The 16448-nt window shown below is 52.8% G+C and overlaps 7 protein-coding genes across 7 annotated transcripts; 2 read left to right on the top strand and 5 right to left on the bottom strand.

Annotated features, from left to right (window-relative positions):
* Window positions 1-1006: 1006 nt before the first annotated feature.
* On the bottom strand, window positions 1007-2883 carry K452DRAFT_322568 (uncharacterized protein; the record flags this gene model as incomplete). The annotated part of the gene is made up of 5 exons (XM_033544523.1): window positions 1007-1291; window positions 1343-1521; window positions 1580-1856; window positions 1905-2770; window positions 2821-2883. The coding sequence occupies 5 exons, from the start codon at window positions 2881-2883 to the stop codon at window positions 1111-1113; spliced, it is 1566 nt and encodes a 521-aa protein (XP_033391923.1). The 3' UTR covers window positions 1007-1110.
* A 108-nt stretch (window positions 2884-2991) lies between these two features.
* On the bottom strand, window positions 2992-4681 carry K452DRAFT_292579 (uncharacterized protein). Its single transcript, XM_033541400.1, has 2 exons — window positions 3591-4681; window positions 2992-3495 (listed from the first exon to the last, which is right to left on the bottom strand). The coding sequence occupies exons 1-2, from the start codon at window positions 4293-4295 to the stop codon at window positions 3472-3474; spliced, it is 729 nt and encodes a 242-aa protein (XP_033391922.1). The 5' UTR covers window positions 4296-4681; the 3' UTR covers window positions 2992-3471.
* Window positions 4682-5524: 843 nt separating this feature from the next.
* K452DRAFT_292578 (uncharacterized protein) lies at window positions 5525-6985 on the top strand. The gene is made up of 8 exons (XM_033541399.1): window positions 5525-5612; window positions 5671-5708; window positions 5766-5817; window positions 5864-5908; window positions 5958-6112; window positions 6164-6220; window positions 6268-6825; window positions 6876-6985. The coding sequence occupies exons 1-8, from the start codon at window positions 5583-5585 to the stop codon at window positions 6904-6906; spliced, it is 966 nt and encodes a 321-aa protein (XP_033391921.1). The 5' UTR covers window positions 5525-5582; the 3' UTR covers window positions 6907-6985.
* Window positions 6986-7178: 193 nt separating this feature from the next.
* On the bottom strand, window positions 7179-8298 carry K452DRAFT_292577 (uncharacterized protein). Its single transcript, XM_033541398.1, has one exon. It carries the CDS (start codon window positions 8119-8121, stop codon window positions 7213-7215), a length of 909 nt encoding a protein of 302 aa, XP_033391920.1. The 5' UTR covers window positions 8122-8298; the 3' UTR covers window positions 7179-7212.
* Window positions 8272-8826, bottom strand: K452DRAFT_302933 (uncharacterized protein; the record flags this gene model as incomplete). Its single annotated transcript, XM_033542656.1, has 1 exon — window positions 8272-8826. The coding sequence occupies one exon, from the start codon at window positions 8824-8826 to the stop codon at window positions 8272-8274; it is 555 nt and encodes a 184-aa protein (XP_033391919.1).
* A 155-nt stretch (window positions 8827-8981) lies between these two features.
* K452DRAFT_362679 (uncharacterized protein) lies at window positions 8982-10993 on the top strand. Its single transcript, XM_033546524.1, has 4 exons — window positions 8982-9304; window positions 9357-9576; window positions 9633-9824; window positions 9852-10993. Exons 1-4 carry the CDS (start codon window positions 9202-9204, stop codon window positions 10804-10806), a joined length of 1470 nt encoding a protein of 489 aa, XP_033391918.1. The 5' UTR covers window positions 8982-9201; the 3' UTR covers window positions 10807-10993.
* Window positions 10994-13612: 2619 nt separating this feature from the next.
* Window positions 13613-14971, bottom strand: K452DRAFT_322562 (uncharacterized protein; the record flags this gene model as incomplete). The annotated part of the gene is made up of 2 exons (XM_033544522.1): window positions 13613-14789; window positions 14913-14971. The coding sequence occupies 2 exons, from the start codon at window positions 14969-14971 to the stop codon at window positions 13724-13726; spliced, it is 1125 nt and encodes a 374-aa protein (XP_033391917.1). The 3' UTR covers window positions 13613-13723.
* Window positions 14972-16448: the final 1477 nt, after the last annotated feature.

Genomic DNA, 16448 nt, shown 5'->3' with positions numbered 1-16448 from the left:
AGCAACCTGGGGAGAGAGCTGAACCTGTAGATTGAGGTTCTCATGAGGGTTTCATGAGGCATGCGCAGGACATGGGCCTGAGGACAGGAACGGTCTGAGGACAGCTGAATGCGTTTGTGGGGTGAGTCATCGAAGCCTGAACGGGAGGTTTTCCATGAATTGAAGAAGAGAAGAGCAGGCGCCGTCCCCACTCGATGGGTTGACGTAGGATGGATGGCGACGATGGGGGGAGGCGCGAGTTGGAGCTTGAAAATGACGACATGGAGATGGACGCGGGGTTGACTCAGCGCCAATCAACACGCGATCACGTGACTGCGTCTGGCGCGACAACATTCATGTCCAGCCCACGACAGAGCTAACAAACAAGGTGGTAGGCTCTACTCTTGACTCACGAAGATGATGTCGTTCGACCGCCGGTCACTGTTGATAAACTTTCGCAGTACCTGAGATAATTCCAATCGACACGGACGCCAACCATTGGCACGACATCAACTTTTCGGGACTGCCGCCGTCAGCAAGATTTAATGATGACCGGCCTCATGGAAATGTATAACCTGATGGTGCGAACTGGCCCTGTCGTTTGTCCTTCCTGGCAAGCCCTGGGCAGATCGAAAAGCTCTTCTTCGCAACGCCTGACTGGCTCTGATCGGGTTTGGACTGTGTCTTCCACTGCCTTTAAGCTTACCAGGGACAAGTAAAGTGCTGTTGCTCGTCCTCCCGAAAAGCCCTGGAAAGGACGCAGAGCTCTTGTCTTTCACCCTACTTGGCAAACCCTAGTCAAATTGTAAAGGTCTTGTTCATCCTGTCGGCAAGCTTTACACGACTTTGAACTGTTCCTTCCTTGGGAGGCTTTGAAGGTTTACCAGGGACGAAGATCTTGCCGCTCGTCCTGCCTGTAAGCTCTGGGTGGGTTTAGATTGTCTCTTCCATAAATAGACCTGATCTTCTTTCAGTAATTTGTCAGAAAACTCGCAAAAGACCGCCGCTTGAACAATTCTTGTTGTGTATCCTAAAACGTATGGCGAGATGTGGTCTCATCGGGCCATTAGCGACCCTCACCTCATGACGCATGGGGGACGGGCGAAGTAGTTCTTCAACGAATCCTAGACGTTACGCGCCCATTGTCGCCACATCTTTTGCAGGTCTTTCCTCCAGCCTCACCATAAGTGCCGGCTTGTCCCAAACAAAATGAGCCTCTTGGTCAGTCCAGTGCTCACTCTCAGCATCCATGTGCACATTAAAATTCCAGAGCAGCTTGCACAGAATAAGTCGAATCTCGGCGTATGCCAGACTGTCACTGATTAGTCCCGTAGTGGAGGATATGAACGAACCAGGCACTTACTTTTTGCCTATGCAGTTGCGTGGGCCAAGGCTGAAAGGCTGCAGTGCATCGCGATGGTCAGCAGCGAAGATTGGGTTTGCATCGGGCGAGTCGAGCCAGCGTTCGGGGGCGAAGCGATGCGGGAGGGCAAAGTTCGAGCCGCTGTGATAGGTAGCATAGTGGTGACCGGCGACAATAGTCTGCAATAGGCATATCAGACATGATTTTTGCATGGACAGGACAAACAAAGATTCTTACGTTTCCAGGAATCCTTGTTCCGCAGATAGTAGTGCCGCTGAGTGGTGTAATACGGGCGAGGGAGGTGACAAGTGGGGGATACATTCGCAGGGATTCTTGGATCACAGCGGCGAGATACGGGAGTTGGGCGGAAGTGGTGAAGGAGATGGCCGCATTAGTGGGGAAAGCGGTGCGGATCTCTGTGGAAAGACGGTTCAAGATGGCGCGGTTTTGGCAAAGATAGTAAATGCAGCCGGACAGAAGTGTGGCAGAAGTTTCACTGCCGCCGACGATCAATCTGTCAATATGTTTAGTGTATATTCTCCTCCCTGGCACCTTGACTCACAAGAAGGCGTTTGAATGTATCTCTGCCCTGCTCATGACCAACTTGCCATTTCGATAATCGCCTTTTCCTTCTGTCAGCCCGTTCTTCAGCATTGCCGAAATAAAATCCGGCCGCTCTGATCCCAGCTTCAGTCTACGATCCACTTTGGCAGCGCTTAGGTTGAAGTGATCCAATTCCCCTTGGCGTACGCGTTTGGGGATGCAATGCCCCAATAGAGCGCTCCAGAAAGGGAACTGATTCACAGCATTCTGGAGAGACATAGCCTTGAGGGAGTTGAAGATCAGTTTGATCCATGGGTGTAGCTCCCTATCCTGTAAACAATTAAAAGACTCGCCGAACATCAGGTCCCCCGTAATGTCGAAGGTTGTATAATTGAACCAGGCCTTGATGTCAAGCGCGGCGGTGGGGGCGGCAGTGATGTGCTCGCGCAGCCGGCTGATCAGCGTATCAACGTATCTAGTGACCAAAGGTTCTTGTTCTTTGAGTGCACGCTCTGAAAAGGCATGCGACAGCAGCCGGCGTTGTCTGGAATGTACGGCATCATCAACCGCCGTGCTCAGGTGATCAGCGCCGTTGATCTGGGGCCCGTAATGGCTCCGCTCCTTTACGCAACGCTCGTGCTCGGGGCGCGGACCATAAATGTCGCGAAAGGCTTCGGCAGTGTTGAAGGCTAACTCGGCAGGGCCGATACGCACGACGGGCCCGTATTTGTCGTGTAGAGCGAGTACATCCAGGTGGTGATGACCACGCACGATTGACAGCTGAGAGGGGATGCGCGAGATGGCCCAAAGCCTCGGGCCTGGAAAGCGTGATAAGGGAGAGAGGAAGAGGTCGTAAGCAATACCGTAAACGAGCCAAGTCAAGACCTGTAGTGGCGTCAGTGATATGCACAGACGTTCGAATTCTCGAAGCTCACCAGCAGCCCAAACCATGCAAAAGGCGACACCGTTAGCACTGATTCTGTCAATACTTGCGACATTGTTTGAGACGTTGTTCCGATACTTTGGGTGATGGTGCACAACAGAAAGCGCTGAACGTCTCTTCTTTTAAGAGTGGCGGAGCGGGGAAAGAAAGTGCCCACCAATCAGCACGCAATAAGGCGGGGTATGGATTTAAAAGCAATTGTGTTATCTTCGCTGTCCAAGGGAAAATCGTCTTCTTCATCCTCTGCATTTAGTAAAGACCTTCTGAATGCATTCACCCACCAGCTGCTCCCCCATGATCGATCAAACTACTGGCATTCTTCATGCTCAAATAGAATAGTGAGCCTCCCCGCACCTCCGTATCCTCCAACGCAAAGTCTCCATCAGACCAAAAGCAAAAAAGAATTCCAGAGGGAACTGTTAACTGTGTGGAGTCAGTGTCGGATTCGGCCTTAATATCTCGATTGGTTAGGAGCTGCTGCACGTTGAGACGAGGCGGACTGACGGGTCTGGACGCCAAAGTCTGAGCAGTGACGGGATAGGAAGGGTGCTAGGAGCGGCGACGCTGAGCAACGGGCCAGTCCTCTTTGGCGACATCCCAAACGCTAGGCGCGGCGGCGATACGGGCGAGACGTTCGCGGTCGTCATCGGAAGATGGGTGATTGTAGCTAGCTTGGAATTTAGCCTTGCTCGTAACTTTCTTCGAAGTTGCAGTGCTGGCATTCAAAGGCGCGTCGTCGTATGGATGCTTGTCGTCGCATACCTGGTAGGATGCCGAGGCGTAAATGTCAGCACGGGTGGCCTTCCCGCGCCACGAAGGACTCGGCCTAGCGAGGTCCGTGACAATGACACGGTCCTTGGCGATGGGTGGATGGCACACAGGGAAAGGCTCCGTGTAAATCCGGATCTGGTCAGCGTCGAAGTCGTCGTGCCAGTTCAACTCCTCGGGCACATCACCAACCACCCAAGGCTGACGTTCGGGTTCGTTGATGTCCTCGGGTTCCCTGCCCTCCTTCTTGGCATCTTCCGCCTCCTTGTCCTTGAACTGAGTGTAGCCTTCATCGCCACACAATAGGTAGTAGCCACGGTAGACGCCAAAGTACCAGACGCCGCTCTTCAAAATCTTGTACGCGCAGCCCATGGGGCGGTATCCGGGATGGATGATGTACAAGTGCATCGCGAATGGCCAGTTTTCGTGCAGAGCCGTCAGTCCAAGTGGACCGTCGTCGACTAGGTCGTAAAGAAGGCCGATCGACTCCGAGGACAAGTGAACTCCTTTGGGGGGCAGGCGCTGGCTGCCGTCCTTGCGCACGAAGAATGGGTCTCCGGTACCTTCCCACAAGACCAGCTTGTCCGTATCCTTCAACCCGTAGCTAGAGCTCCAGGACGGGCGCGGGCGTTTCCAATCCGTAGACCATTCGAAGCGCTTCGGGACAACTGACCCGGGCAAGAACTCCTCTCTAGACATGGCTTGATCGGCCTGGTCGTTCAAGGCGAGTGTGAGCTCAAAAGAGCTGATGTTGATTGCGAGAGTGAGTAGTGGTTGGTGGTTTGTGAGAGGTTTGCGAGTTGGCTGGCCGCGATGTTGAGGTTGGAAGGAGGAAAATTTAGATCTATTTTAGCAGTTCACTTTGTTTGCACTTTCAGGGCTGTCCCGTGCCGACTTAAACACACGTCATAGGAAGGCCGATGGAAGATCTTTCCAAGTCTAACACTTTCACAACACCATTTCACAGTATCACCATCGGAAGGCACCCGTACTATGTCCGAAGCTTGCCGAATAAGAGAGAGAATCCTGGTAATTTCTTTGACTCTCGGGGATTGCAATGGCTTTCAACATCGCTCGGGGATTCATAGGGCCTACTGTGTCAATCGTCAATGAATTGGTCGCTGAAAGGAGAGCGCTGTGGAAAGAAAATCTTGAACTGACTGGCCTTTCTGAGAAGATTCATCAAGCATAGTTGGCTTTCCTGATTGTGTGCACCATAATTAGGTGTGGCCTGTGTTTCATCAAGATGCTTTTGCCTTTGACATTCACAACGTGTCGAGGTTCAGGGGATCAGTTGAATATCGTGAGATTCCTTCGCAGTGTGGAATGTTTTGAAGATGAAAAGGCGGGGAAGGCTGAGGCGAGCCGGGCGTGCGCGCCGTTTCGCGTCATTTTCGCGCTTTGATGCCTAAACCTAATCGCGGATAGCGGACCGAACCGTACTACGTAGCTCAATGCCAAAACCAACAGCAACGCATGCTCGACAAGGCCAACACAAGAATTTTCTGTGTTTTCTACTGGTCAAATGACGATAGAGAGGATTAAGCTCTTCTCACCGCCTCGCTGACATCAACATCCCGGGTGCAGTAAGCAGAGAAGCGGGAAAACGGTAAGCAAACAGTGGCGGAGACCATACAGGTATGTCGGAAATCATCATGGAACCGAGTCAGAAGCTAATGTAAGCCGCAGTGTCACCTGTCATCACACCTTGCTTGATTTATCCGCAAGAACCGGGTCGGACATGCAATGGGATCTGTTCTCAGGGGCCTGCATCCTCGCCTTCCTATTGTCGGCATTTTGACGAGCCGAATCTCGATCGTCGCATGACATGGGCACGAGGGAACCCGCTGTCGATCCTAGCGTCGGTCGGGAATTCCCTGCGGCACAGGGAGGTGGAGTTTCGAGCACGAGTCTTTAACCTTCCTCTCCGCCCGGACTTGCATTCAACAACATCCACGATAACGAGATAGCGAGACCGACAAGTGAATGATGGCCTCAGAAACATCGAGAGAGTCGGTAAGCAGAGTGTCGAGGGTCACACCATCCTTGACTGACGTCAATTGTCATCCCGCAGGAAAGCGACTACGAGGACTCCTCCTTGGGCAGCGACGCGTAAGCGGCCATCATTGAATCGAGGAAGAAACGTACCAACCCGAAGCAATCTTCCAGCGAGAGCAGTTTACATTCTTTGGAATCGTGGGTAGAGAAGGATAGGGAAGAAGTAAGAAACGGAGGCGTTTGTTTAGATGCTGGTCTGACCGCTACAGAATGGCCGCCGGTACCACTCATTCAAAGACGGAGCCTATCTCATGGTATTGCGCGCAGAATACCCCCGTCTGAGCTCCTGCTGATGCTCCGAAGCCGAATGACGAACACGAATTGGACCGCCTCGACCTGCACCACCACGTTACGCTGTTAATGATGGATGACAAGTTGCATTTTGCGCCACTCGAGAGTCCCCATCGTGTTTTGGATGTCGGGACTGGAACAGGGATATGGGCGATCGATTTTGCGGAGTAAGCGGTGCTCCTCGGCAGTCGAAGCATGACAAGGCTTACAGTCTCAAGCTTGTTTCCCGCGGCTTCGGTCATCGGTACGGACCTGTCACCAGTACAGCCTAAATGGTTTGTCTCTGCCCCTTGGTTGTCGACAGCTGCTAAGCATGTCCAAGGGTCCCTCCGAATCTTGAATTCCAAATAGATGACGCCGAAGACGAGTGGACCTTTCACGATAAGTTCGACTATATCCACATACGCAGCATGGCCGGATCGTTTGGAGACTGGAATAAGCTCCTGGCGCAAGCGTTCGCGAACCTTAACCCCGGCGGATACGTCGAAATCCAAGAGCACGAAGCGTGGTACAACTGCTACGACGATTCATTGGAGAAGGCGCCCAACATCATGAACTGGATGACAAAGCTCAGGGAGGCATCGGAGAAGATCGGAAAACCTTTCTTAATGCTGAATACGCTTGCGAAGACTCTCGAAAATGTCGGATTTGTCGACGTCAATCAAACTATCATGGAAGTGCCCACTGGCCCGTGGAAAGAAGACAAGAAGTTCAAACTCGCGGGCATGTACCAGCGCGAGCAGATGATCGAAGCGGCGAGCGCGTATGGCACCGCACACTTTACGCGCGTGCTCGGGTGGAGTCTCCAGGAATACCAGGTTTTGAGCAGCCGTGTCCGCAAGGAAATGCGTAATGAAGATCTCCGTCTTTGGTCGAAGCTGTGAGTCCCGAAATACCGCTGTCAGAAGGTAAAGCTGATCTTTCAAACAGTTATGTTGTACATGCTCGGAAGCCTGCATGATAGGTGGCAATGCCATTGTCAAATATTTCTCTGTGTCCTTGTGAATAGGGCCGTAATACATTCCGCATGTATATCTGACACATGAACATAGTTTATCACGTGCAACAGTGTTGATTTCCAAGCCGATCGTAATCTCACCCGCCGAAGTGAACCGTCATTTTCTATCGGGTCTGTTAGCTGCTTCAAGCAAACTTGGATGCAATTAGCGATTGGACTACTTACGAGCAGACATTGAATCGTGAGATGATCATTCGTCGATCGTCTGCTGGCTACTAATTTACATCCACCGTCCATATAAATAGCAAATTACTCCTCCATCTGCTCTGTCTGCTCCTGCTCTGTCTGCCCTGCCTGTTTCGCCTCTGCCTCCTCTATAAGCGCCAACAACTGGGTCCTTAGCTCTTCTTCCCTCTGGAGCCGCTGTTGACACTCGTCGTAAATAATGTCGCGCTCAGTTTTCTCTTGATCGATACGAGCTATCGATTTGTTGACCTCCTTGCTGATCTCCGACCCAGGATAAAGGTCCAGGTTATCTTTAGTAGTGGCTTTCCCCTCATCACGGAGGTCGGCCAGCCGGGAAAAGGCCTGTATCATCTCCCTGGCATCGGCTTTCTCGTCGTTGTGATCACTGACCATTTGGTCGAGCTGCTGGTGGGCGTTCTCAAAGGACTCTGCTTCCCGTTCTTGTTCGTCGCTGACTACCTTTCTGTACGCCTTCAACTCCCGTTCCAAGTTGGCTGGGTACGGCGTGTTCTTGTTCCGCCATTGCAAGGTGTCGTACCAAACTCTGTTGGTGATACTCTCGACTGACGTATGGTTTTCCCCGGCGCGGGTATGAGCAAACCCACCACCATTATCCGTGTATGCATCAGCGAGTAACGTGAACATAATTTCGGCAGGGACAGACTCGTAGTCTGCGGCCAGGAACGCGACAGGGTTGGCTACCAGAGTGTACCGGTTGTCAAACGTTGCCACTTCCACCTGCGCGATGGAGTCACACAGGGCCATGATGTAGTTTGAAGAGACATGAGCCAGGTGCTGAGCAACCCTCGCTTCCATATCGTTCGTCCATGCAATGTACTGGAGAGGATGGTCTAGCGGATTGTGCGCCTTGGCTCCAGTTAACTTGTCAAGCCGTTCTTCCAAAGCGACGCAAAAATCCAACACTTTTTTGCACTTCTTGTCTGAAAGAATGCTCTTGTTTTCCGACGACATGAGGAATTTCCGGTAGTGTCCAGCCTTGCTGCTATATCCACTGATGAGACGTGCGTAGGCGTCGCCCTCTTTGGTCGTGGAGACGTACAGTCGAAGTTTTTCGATAACAACGCGCAGTTGGACTGGGGTGGGAGCAACACCGTCTTCCTCTCAGACAAAGACAATGTTGTAAATGCCTGGCCGGCCTTGCATGTAGGTCTTGTAGTGCCTCATGGTATCCATCACGTCTCCTGGTTTCTTGACCGCCTTTGCCAGGTTGCCAACAATTATCTCTTCGAGGACATGGGGTGTCATCGAGGCGATGACTGGGCTACTCCATTGAAGCCACCTTTTGAGTGGCCAGCCGCGGATGCCACCGTGATCAAGCCTGTTGGCTATCTCGAAGATCTTGACAAGCAAATCCTGGAAGCTGTTCGATGCAAACTCGGCAGCGAAGATGCTGCCTGCACCGACGAGTGGAGAGGTGAGCCCGAAGGCTTGTTGAGTGGACGGCGGCGGCTCCTCGTCATCTGGCTGCGATAACAGATTATCATCAGCATCCGAAGCTCTAGTGACATCTACTTCGCTGCCTCCGTCGTCTTCCGTGACTACGACGTGACCCTTGATCTGGCCAGACAGGAGTCGCTTTCGGGATTGGTTGGAGGGACTTTGATCTTCGTCGCTGCTTGCTTCCATCATGTCGTGGTGGCCCCCGGGAGCTGCCATGGTTGGTGAGACTGAAGGCAACTGGTAAAGACGAGGTGGATTGATGGATGTTTCTGGGAGATGCAGGACTGAGCGAGTTGGAATGCGGTGGGTGTGAGGACCGACTGAAGTGGGTTGAGTGGTTGAGAGTCGGGGTTACGAAAAAGAAGGCACGGCTGGCGTATGCCTCGTGACGGCGGGCTGTCAGCAAACAATGGACACCTTGTCAATGCGCGCGGCGATGTTAATGCAGTGTCAATGATGATATCGGCAGAGCACGGATCGCAGTGCTTGTTTCACCTTCCGCCCAACGCAGACTGACCTCCCACGCTTCTTCCACAACATCGCGTCCGCAGCCAAACTTTGGAGCCGATCGCTCCCGACGCAGAACCAACCATGGCACCGATCGACGAGACGCCCGTCAGCCCACCGACCGTCGAGGAGGAGCTTGAAGCTCTGATCGCCAATGGAAGCCCTGAATCCATGGATGCAGTAGCCAGTGAGTAGACTTACGCACGAATCCCTAGAATTCTTACTAATTCCCGTAACAGAGATGATGAAGGCCCTGATCAACGAGCGCGACGAGGCTCTGCAGAAGCAGAAGAAGGCGGAGAAGGCACTGGCGGAGGTCACCAAGGAGCGCGATGAGGCTCTCCAGTTAATCAAGCAGCGCGACGCCGCATCTGCCGAGATTGACAAGGGTTTCGAGCCAATGTCTCGCAAGGCGGCGTCGGTTGGTTCCATCGGCAAACCGTTCAGTCATTCGGAAAGGTTGGTTTCTCTCGCCTCCTTCGCTGGGCCCAACGCTGACAGCATTGCCTTCACAGGGAAGCTCGTCGTCCGCAAGACCCGGGATTCAGCAGCTCCAGCACTGCGCCCATCGTTGGCTCTGCCATTCCTTTTCGTGGGCTGAGTGAGGTAGCTAGTCGTCCTAGCATGTCGGCATCTAAGAGTCACAATCTGTTGCCCGCCAGTCGCCCCGTCGTGTCTTTCAGTCAATCACCTAGTCGTTCCAAAATGTAAGTCTCTCACACCTCCATTGATAGGCCGAGCGCTCACAACATTGCTTACACTAGGGAACCCCGCCTTCCGTCCGGATATGGCCTTCCTGCAGTGTCTGAAGCCACCAACGTCGAGACGGCCGCCTTTGGCCAGACGCATGAGGCAGTTAGTCCTCCTAGCACCACCAGATCTGGCATCACAGTTCCTCAATTCCAACCGGCGCCTCATGGACCCAGTGCTGGGTCTCACATTGCCTCCCGCTCGACTCCATCGGCAGCTAGCGGCTCGGGTGCAGGCGGTGCTACATCTGCCGCCCCAGGAGCTACTGGTCCAAGTGCAAGCAGCACTACAGCGATCACGCAGAAGCCCAAATATGCCTCTATGGCCGAGTTCACTGCGTCATGGCCGGATCCGATGGAGCAGCCCTTCTACCACCCTGGCCATGACCCCGATCGGCCGCGCACGAAATTCAGTATGGATGAAATGGTGCAGGCGTTCGGTCCCGGCTACAAGGTAATCGCGGAACTCGAGCCTCCGGAGCCGCTCCCTACTTTGACAAAGTACGTACCGGATCCGGATCTCGCAAACTTCCCAATTCCTGGTCCGTTGATCAGGAAGCGACGCAAGCCCCTGGCCCCAGCTATTCAAACGGCCACCCCCAACCCCTCGAGCCAAGTCACGACTGGCTTCCCTAGTTCGTCCGCAGGCGTCCCCGCCGATACTTCTGCTTTGTCGGCTACGGTCGGCACGTCTAGCCAAGGCCCAGCGGGCTTCTCTAGTTCGACTGCTCCTGCTATGCCAACCGTAGGCGACCTTTCGAGCCAGACGACGGCTGCTTTCACGAGCTCGCCCGTCGACTCTCCGGTTGGTCCGCAAGGCTCGCCCGCCGACCTTCCGATTGGTACTGGGAGCTCACATGGCTTGCCTGCCGCCTCGTCTACCGCCTCTACCGGTGGTAGCGACTCCCCGTTCGCAGGCCCAGAGAGCCACTCCAGCTAGTGGATCTTTTCATGTTGGATATGACCGGCACAGACGGATGAATTGGCGTACTATATCCACGAGAGAAGGCAAGAAGGTTGTGGGCCGAAGGTGAGGGTTTCGTGTATTTCTTAGATATTGCAGACATGAGGTCCGCGGTTCAATGAGAAATCTCTTCTTTCATGCTACTTACCACTTGCGTTTGTCGAGAGGCAATGTTTCGTTTGAGACGCGAGGTCAAATTAAAGTGATGTGGGGCTCGCACTTACATACCTAGTTCCCGCCGCCAGGCATCACCGCTAAATGCACGCGTCATCTCCAAAGAACATAGGATAAGCACGCTTCCTCAATCGAGAACAATCTTCTTGCGGAAACGCATTACTGTCTCGTTGCCGCGAAAGCAGTGACGCTTCGAAGGTTATTTAAAGCCTTGCAAAGACGAACATGTCACGTGCAGCAAGATGTGCGCATCTACAGTAACAGGCCATATTAATTCGCGACCGAGCAATTCACCGAATCACCCATGGCAACACAACATTACATAGACACAACCACATTCGATTCCGACAGTATCTACATGTTTCTCCATACTGTTAGGTCACTGCAGAATGGTTTGCAGTCGCTTAGAGCCTTGTGTGCCAGCCCCCGGCCCTGATCACTGCCTGACAACGCTTCTTCATGGATTTCAGTACGTTGTCAAAGTACCTCTGTGGAATTCGGTCCCAGGCCTCTTTCAGAGCGATCTCTAGCTGGTCTTTAACCTCGTCTGACTTCCCTATATTTAGAAGATCCGGGCGGTCCCGCAGGACCTGGTTCTTCAGCCAAAACCAGACGTGTTCGATAGGGTTTAGATCAGGCGAATAAGGCGGCCATTCAATTGGCTCTATACCTATATCCTGGAACCATTTCTTCACCTTTTTCGCTCCATGAATTGGTGCGTTATCCTGCATGAAGAGCAGCTTAGGAGTCCAGATTGTAGGTATTATTTCCTTAAGAACCTGCAGGTAGGAGTTGGCTGAATACCCGTTCTTTTTAGACTTAGTGTCTCTCTTTATAATAACCAATCTAGACCGACCTAGAGCCCCAGAGAAGGCTCCCCAGACCATAATAGAAAGGTCTTTTCCCTTCTTATATGTTGAGACCATTTGGCGGTCCCACTTCTGTCGTGGCGTACGAAAAACCTACTCCTGTTGTCCTCCCTTGCCCCGCTCGGCTGAGCACTCGTCGGACCAGATAATATTATACCATTGTTCAGCTGTCCACCCAACATGTTCGCGTGCCCAAGCTAGTCTCATGCGAGCATGGACCTCTTCTAGCATTGGTCGCTTCGCAGCTCTCCATTTGGTAATGTGGTGTCGCTTTAGGATCCGGTAATAGGTCTTCTTGCTGAAAGCGAACCCACACTCCTGTCGCAGCTCCTGGTACGTAAACTTGGGGTGTACCCTGGCATTCCGCACGATGATTCTTTCTTGACGGTCGCTTGCCTTCCTGGTTCTGCCGGGGCGAGGCGCTGAAACACCTGTAAAGCTGCCTGGGACCGCTTTCTTGAGGGTGGTTCTAACAGTCGAATCTGGGACATCGAGCCGGCGTGAGATGGCTGCAGGACTGTGGCCCTCAGACGCCAGAGTGACCAGGATCGCGTGCTGGGATGGAGAGAGATCGCAATTGGGAACGCGCTGGCCAAACAGCGACTTCAGGGGATCGGGTTGTGGCATGCTGCAGGTTTTGCAAAGAAGCGTGTTCGTGGGTCGCGTGTCGCGTCGATCGCGCGTTCGGCGAAATTCGCGAATTAATAAGGCCTAGAACTGTATCACAGTAACATTGGTTCTAGGTACTAGCTATCAGGCAGGTCATTCTTGTCGTAGACTTTACTGATGGATTGTGGATGCTCCAACCCTGGCTTCGTTTTTGGAAAATGCCAAACGGGCAGCTGCCACGCCGACGCCTCACCCTGACGCGACGCCCGGCTTCATTCTAGAGCTTCGAGCCGAGGCAGAAACTAGAAGATCTCACGAGAAAGCAAAAGCTAGACCTGGAGTTCATTTCTGGCAGCGAATCGGGAGACAACGGGCCAATGAGTTTGTTCTTGATGATATGCATGTTTCCGCTGATGTCTGGGAGACGGACCTAGCCGCCGCGCATCCGCCTCTTTGTCGTATTCGTTTGGCCAAGGGCAAGCAGCTGGTGAGTTTGCCTTTGGGCATGCGCAATCCCGTTGACTACACATCCAGGCCCCAGTCGCTGCGCCTCTGCATCGTCTGCCCAGTCATTGGGCTAATCGACAGCAGCCAGGTGTGTTTGCCTTTGTTGATATGCATGAATCCGCTGACTACACATCAGGGCCCTGCCCCTAGTCGTCGCGTAATCACCCGTCCTTGCACTCTTTTGGCCAAGAGACCGCCCGCATACCCCAGCTTACAACTTTTCCGGAGCTGTCCTCGTCACCGCTGCCCATGTTTCCCCCACCAGAGGAAGTATTTGCTGGATTGAGGCACTCACAAATTCGCCGGCTCGTAGAGGATGCTGAACCGGGGCTTCTCGCGGAAACGACGGCAGTCGCTGATGAATCGAGCCCGTGGCTACCAGGAGAGGCAGCTGGACAGATGACCTAGTCTGACGAAGGTGCCGAAGTCGTGCGCTTCGAGACGCAGGGACATTCGCTGAGATGTGGGAGAATGAGCTTGGACAGATCGGCATGACAGTGTCAGGGCATGGGTTCTTTGGCTTTGCTGATGGTAGGTATGGTCGCTACAGGCTTTGAATTTAGAGCCATTCCCACACGGCAGTTGAACCACCACAACCCGTAATGCGCGAGGGGAGACACCAAGGATGTATGAAGAAAGAATCTCATTGAACCGCGAACCTCTTACCCGCAACATACAAAAATAAAAATACAAGAAGCCTCAATCCTCGGCCCATCGCCTTCCTAGCTACCTAACTATCCGGTACGAACATAGTACCGAAGATTCTTCCAGCCCGCGGTAACGTCCCGGATCTCGTCCCGGAGAGGCAAAGCGACGCGCTGGCCGGCCTTGTGCACAATGCACGGTTCCCCATACTTCTCACAGTTGTAGCAAGCACGCTCTGCCTGGAGGACTCTCATTTCTCCACGTGAGCCGGTTGCACCGGACGGCGTGAGGTGTCTGTAAAAGCATCGCGGCTTCGGTTCTCTCATCCATGCAGCCCTCCAAGGGGCTTTGGGCCCCTTTACGTCCTTAAGCTTATTTTTGTGGTACGCAAACAGGGCGGGCGGGATATCCCTTATGACGGGACTACCCGCATCGAGAATATCGAGGACCTTCCATGCGCCCTGTCCCTGAGTGGTAGCTGGCGTTGAGCTTTGGGCTTGCGTGGTGGCCGGAGCCAGCCCTTGGGGCGCGGTAGGCTGATCGGAACTAGGGGCCGGAGCGGCGGACTGTGTTTTTTCCTCGTCATCATCACCGAGGTCAACTATACCGGTGTTTTCCGCATCGTCGCTTGTCTCTTCTGCTTCATCACCCAGGTCAACTACAACTGTGTGGCCATGGTCACCCTCACCGGGGTCAATCGTCCCTGCGTCGCTATTTTCGTCATCGTCGTCATTGCCCTCACCCAGGTCAATCACCTCCGTACCCGAGGCAAGAGGCGAGGCGGTTGGAAAGTCAGGGAAAACGCCCCTACCAGTGGGCGAAGCAGAATAGTTCGGGAAACTGGCGGTATCCTGGCCCGTCGGACTGGCAATGATGGAGCGAATCTCTACAGGGTCTGTCTGGGTGCCACGCGAAATCATGACCGCGCTGCTAGATGCCGCTCTCTGGTGGCTCGAAAGCTGACCAGGGTTCTGGAAGGGAAAGCCCGTGGCTGTATTGAGCGTGATCCCGCTGCTAGATGTAGCCCTCTGGTGGCTAGCTGGTTCACCGGGCTGGCGGAAAGAAACGTCGGCGCGCGTGGCGTCATGGGTGGAGCCAGATGTTGCAGGAGTGCGAGATACCGGGTTGAGCACTCGACGATCGGCGGGCGCAGCGCTGCGATAGTGAGTGGTGGATCTAGAGAATGGGGCGAGAGATACTAACCTTTCCAGTTAACTGACTAGTTCGCCGATGGAACCTATGGGAGGGGCGTCTGCGTCGGAATCGTCGCTGCGAGACCGAGCGTGCTTGAGGTTCTTGCCGTCGCCGGCGGCGGATTTGCCTTTGCGTGGATCCATGGCGATCCGACGCGCGTGAGAAGTTGGAGAGGGGATAGCTCGCGCGACGTGAGCGAGGCAGGATCGAGAAAAGATGATGCTGCAAGGATTTGGGGAGTTGGAAGGGCGGCGTGACAGAAGGCGTGCATCTGCCTTGCGCTTACCGTTTTCGGAAGATGGCCGATCAGGTAAGGTAAGCAAAAACGCTAGCACACAATTGTTTTATTCCGTCCGTCCATAGCTTTGGACATCTCCCTTCCTTCTTTCTCAGCTCCTTTCTCAGACGTCAACAGATGGATCCTCCCGACGAAAAAAAGGTCAGGTTTAAGGACGCTAATGCCCCGGACCAGGCCAACAATCCCTCGTCCAACGTCTAGTCTAGAACCCACCGTAGCAGCTCAATCGATATACTAAGATCGCTGCCTCCGGGAGAACGGCCACTCGAATATAGCGGATAAGACGAAATTATAATTTATCTATCCGGTGCCACAGGGGGCGAGTAGTCCAGCGGTCCTATCGTTAACGATCCTAAACTTCAAGACTTACGCCTTTAGCACCCTCATATCAGAGACCCGAAAAAGCCTAAAAATACCTTTACCGACGCCTAAATAGAGGCGGTCTTAGGCCTGGTATACAATTTCGTAAAGATTCAGCTACGCGCGAAAGACCTACCGCCCCTTCTAAAGCCGTTAACCTACGAAAAAGACCCGGATCTAGCTAAGTTCCCCCTTCCGGGCCCGCTAAAGCCGAAGCCAAAGCCTCGCAAGCCTGTTAGTATTATTACTATACTTTTCGTGCAACTAAATTTAAGTCCTGACCTTAATCTAGGTTTATGTCGATGCTTCTATCTAGACGGACGTAAGCATCGGAACTTCTTCTACTACTACCTAAACGAATACTAGCGATGCTGCCTTATCTACTAACCTAAGCCCGGCCTCCTAATAATACGTTAATTTAGGTCTAGTAAAAGACGATATAAAGGAAACGATGCTTTCTAGCTTAAGGTCTACCTTCTATAGGTTGGTATGGTTGGCGGCTTTCTTGTATAATATTACGTTTTGTTTGTATACCGGCAGCTTTGCCATGCAATAATTAAATATATTAAAGATATTTCTCCTTAAACCGTGACTACACCTTCTGTAGTGATTTAGTGTATGGCGATATAGAACTCGGATAGGCTTCGCAGTCGCGTCTATAAAGAATATATAGTAACTTAAGTATCTTCGTTTTTAGCCGCGGGGTTGCTATCTCTATGCTGAGAGCCTGTGCTTAGACCTAAACAATATAATAACTTGCCCGAACTATACTCTAATCTATTATGCCTCTTATATATTTATTTATTTATTTATTTAGGTTTAACGTCCTTTTAGAGTCGGTGACTATTAAAGACGAGCTAGTAAAGCTAGATCTAGGAAAGAAAAGTAGCTAGAGAGGGGCTTTTACCCTATAGCTAGATCTAGGTAGGTATAAGCAACGGTTCGCCTTCGAGGGCTAAAAA

Source organism: Aplosporella prunicola (assembly GCF_010093885.1).
Source record: "Aplosporella prunicola CBS 121167 unplaced genomic scaffold K452scaffold_56, whole genome shotgun sequence".
Taxonomy (NCBI): domain Eukaryota; kingdom Fungi; phylum Ascomycota; class Dothideomycetes; order Botryosphaeriales; family Aplosporellaceae; genus Aplosporella; species Aplosporella prunicola.
The sequence above is the reverse complement of the archived record's forward strand: the minus strand, read 5'-3'. Positions and strand labels throughout refer to the sequence as shown.

What these genes read in the sequence shown, in the direction of transcription:
- K452DRAFT_292579 (XM_033541400.1), bottom strand. Translation starts at nt 4,295, where the DNA reads ATGTCTAGAGAGGAGTTCTTGCCCGGGTCAGTTGTCCCGAAGCGCTTC. An exon ending in ACGCCTCGGCATCCTACCAG is followed by an intron (nt 3,496 to 3,590) that starts GTATGCGACGAC and finishes ATTCCAAGCTAG; the next exon opens with CTACAATCACCCATCTTCCG.
- K452DRAFT_362679 (XM_033546524.1), top strand. Translation starts at nt 9,202, where the DNA reads ATGGCACCGATCGACGAGACGCCCGTCAGCCCACCGACCGTCGAGGAG. An exon ending in ATCCATGGATGCAGTAGCCA is followed by an intron (nt 9,305 to 9,356) that starts GTGAGTAGACTT and finishes TTCCCGTAACAG; the next exon opens with AGATGATGAAGGCCCTGATC. An exon ending in TCACCTAGTCGTTCCAAAAT is followed by an intron (nt 9,825 to 9,851) that starts GTAAGTCTCTCA and finishes CTCCATTGATAG; the next exon opens with GCCGAGCGCTCACAACATTG.
- K452DRAFT_292578 (XM_033541399.1), top strand. Translation starts at nt 5,583, where the DNA reads ATGATGGCCTCAGAAACATCGAGAGAGTCG. An exon ending in TCCTCCTTGGGCAGCGACGC is followed by an intron (nt 5,709 to 5,765) that starts GTAAGCGGCCAT and finishes GCAATCTTCCAG; the next exon opens with CGAGAGCAGTTTACATTCTT. An exon ending in AAGACGGAGCCTATCTCATG is followed by an intron (nt 5,909 to 5,957) that starts GTATTGCGCGCA and finishes GATGCTCCGAAG; the next exon opens with CCGAATGACGAACACGAATT.
- K452DRAFT_292577 (XM_033541398.1), bottom strand. Translation starts at nt 8,121, where the DNA reads ATGTCGTCGGAAAACAAGAGCATTCTTTCAGACAAGAAGTGCAAAAAA.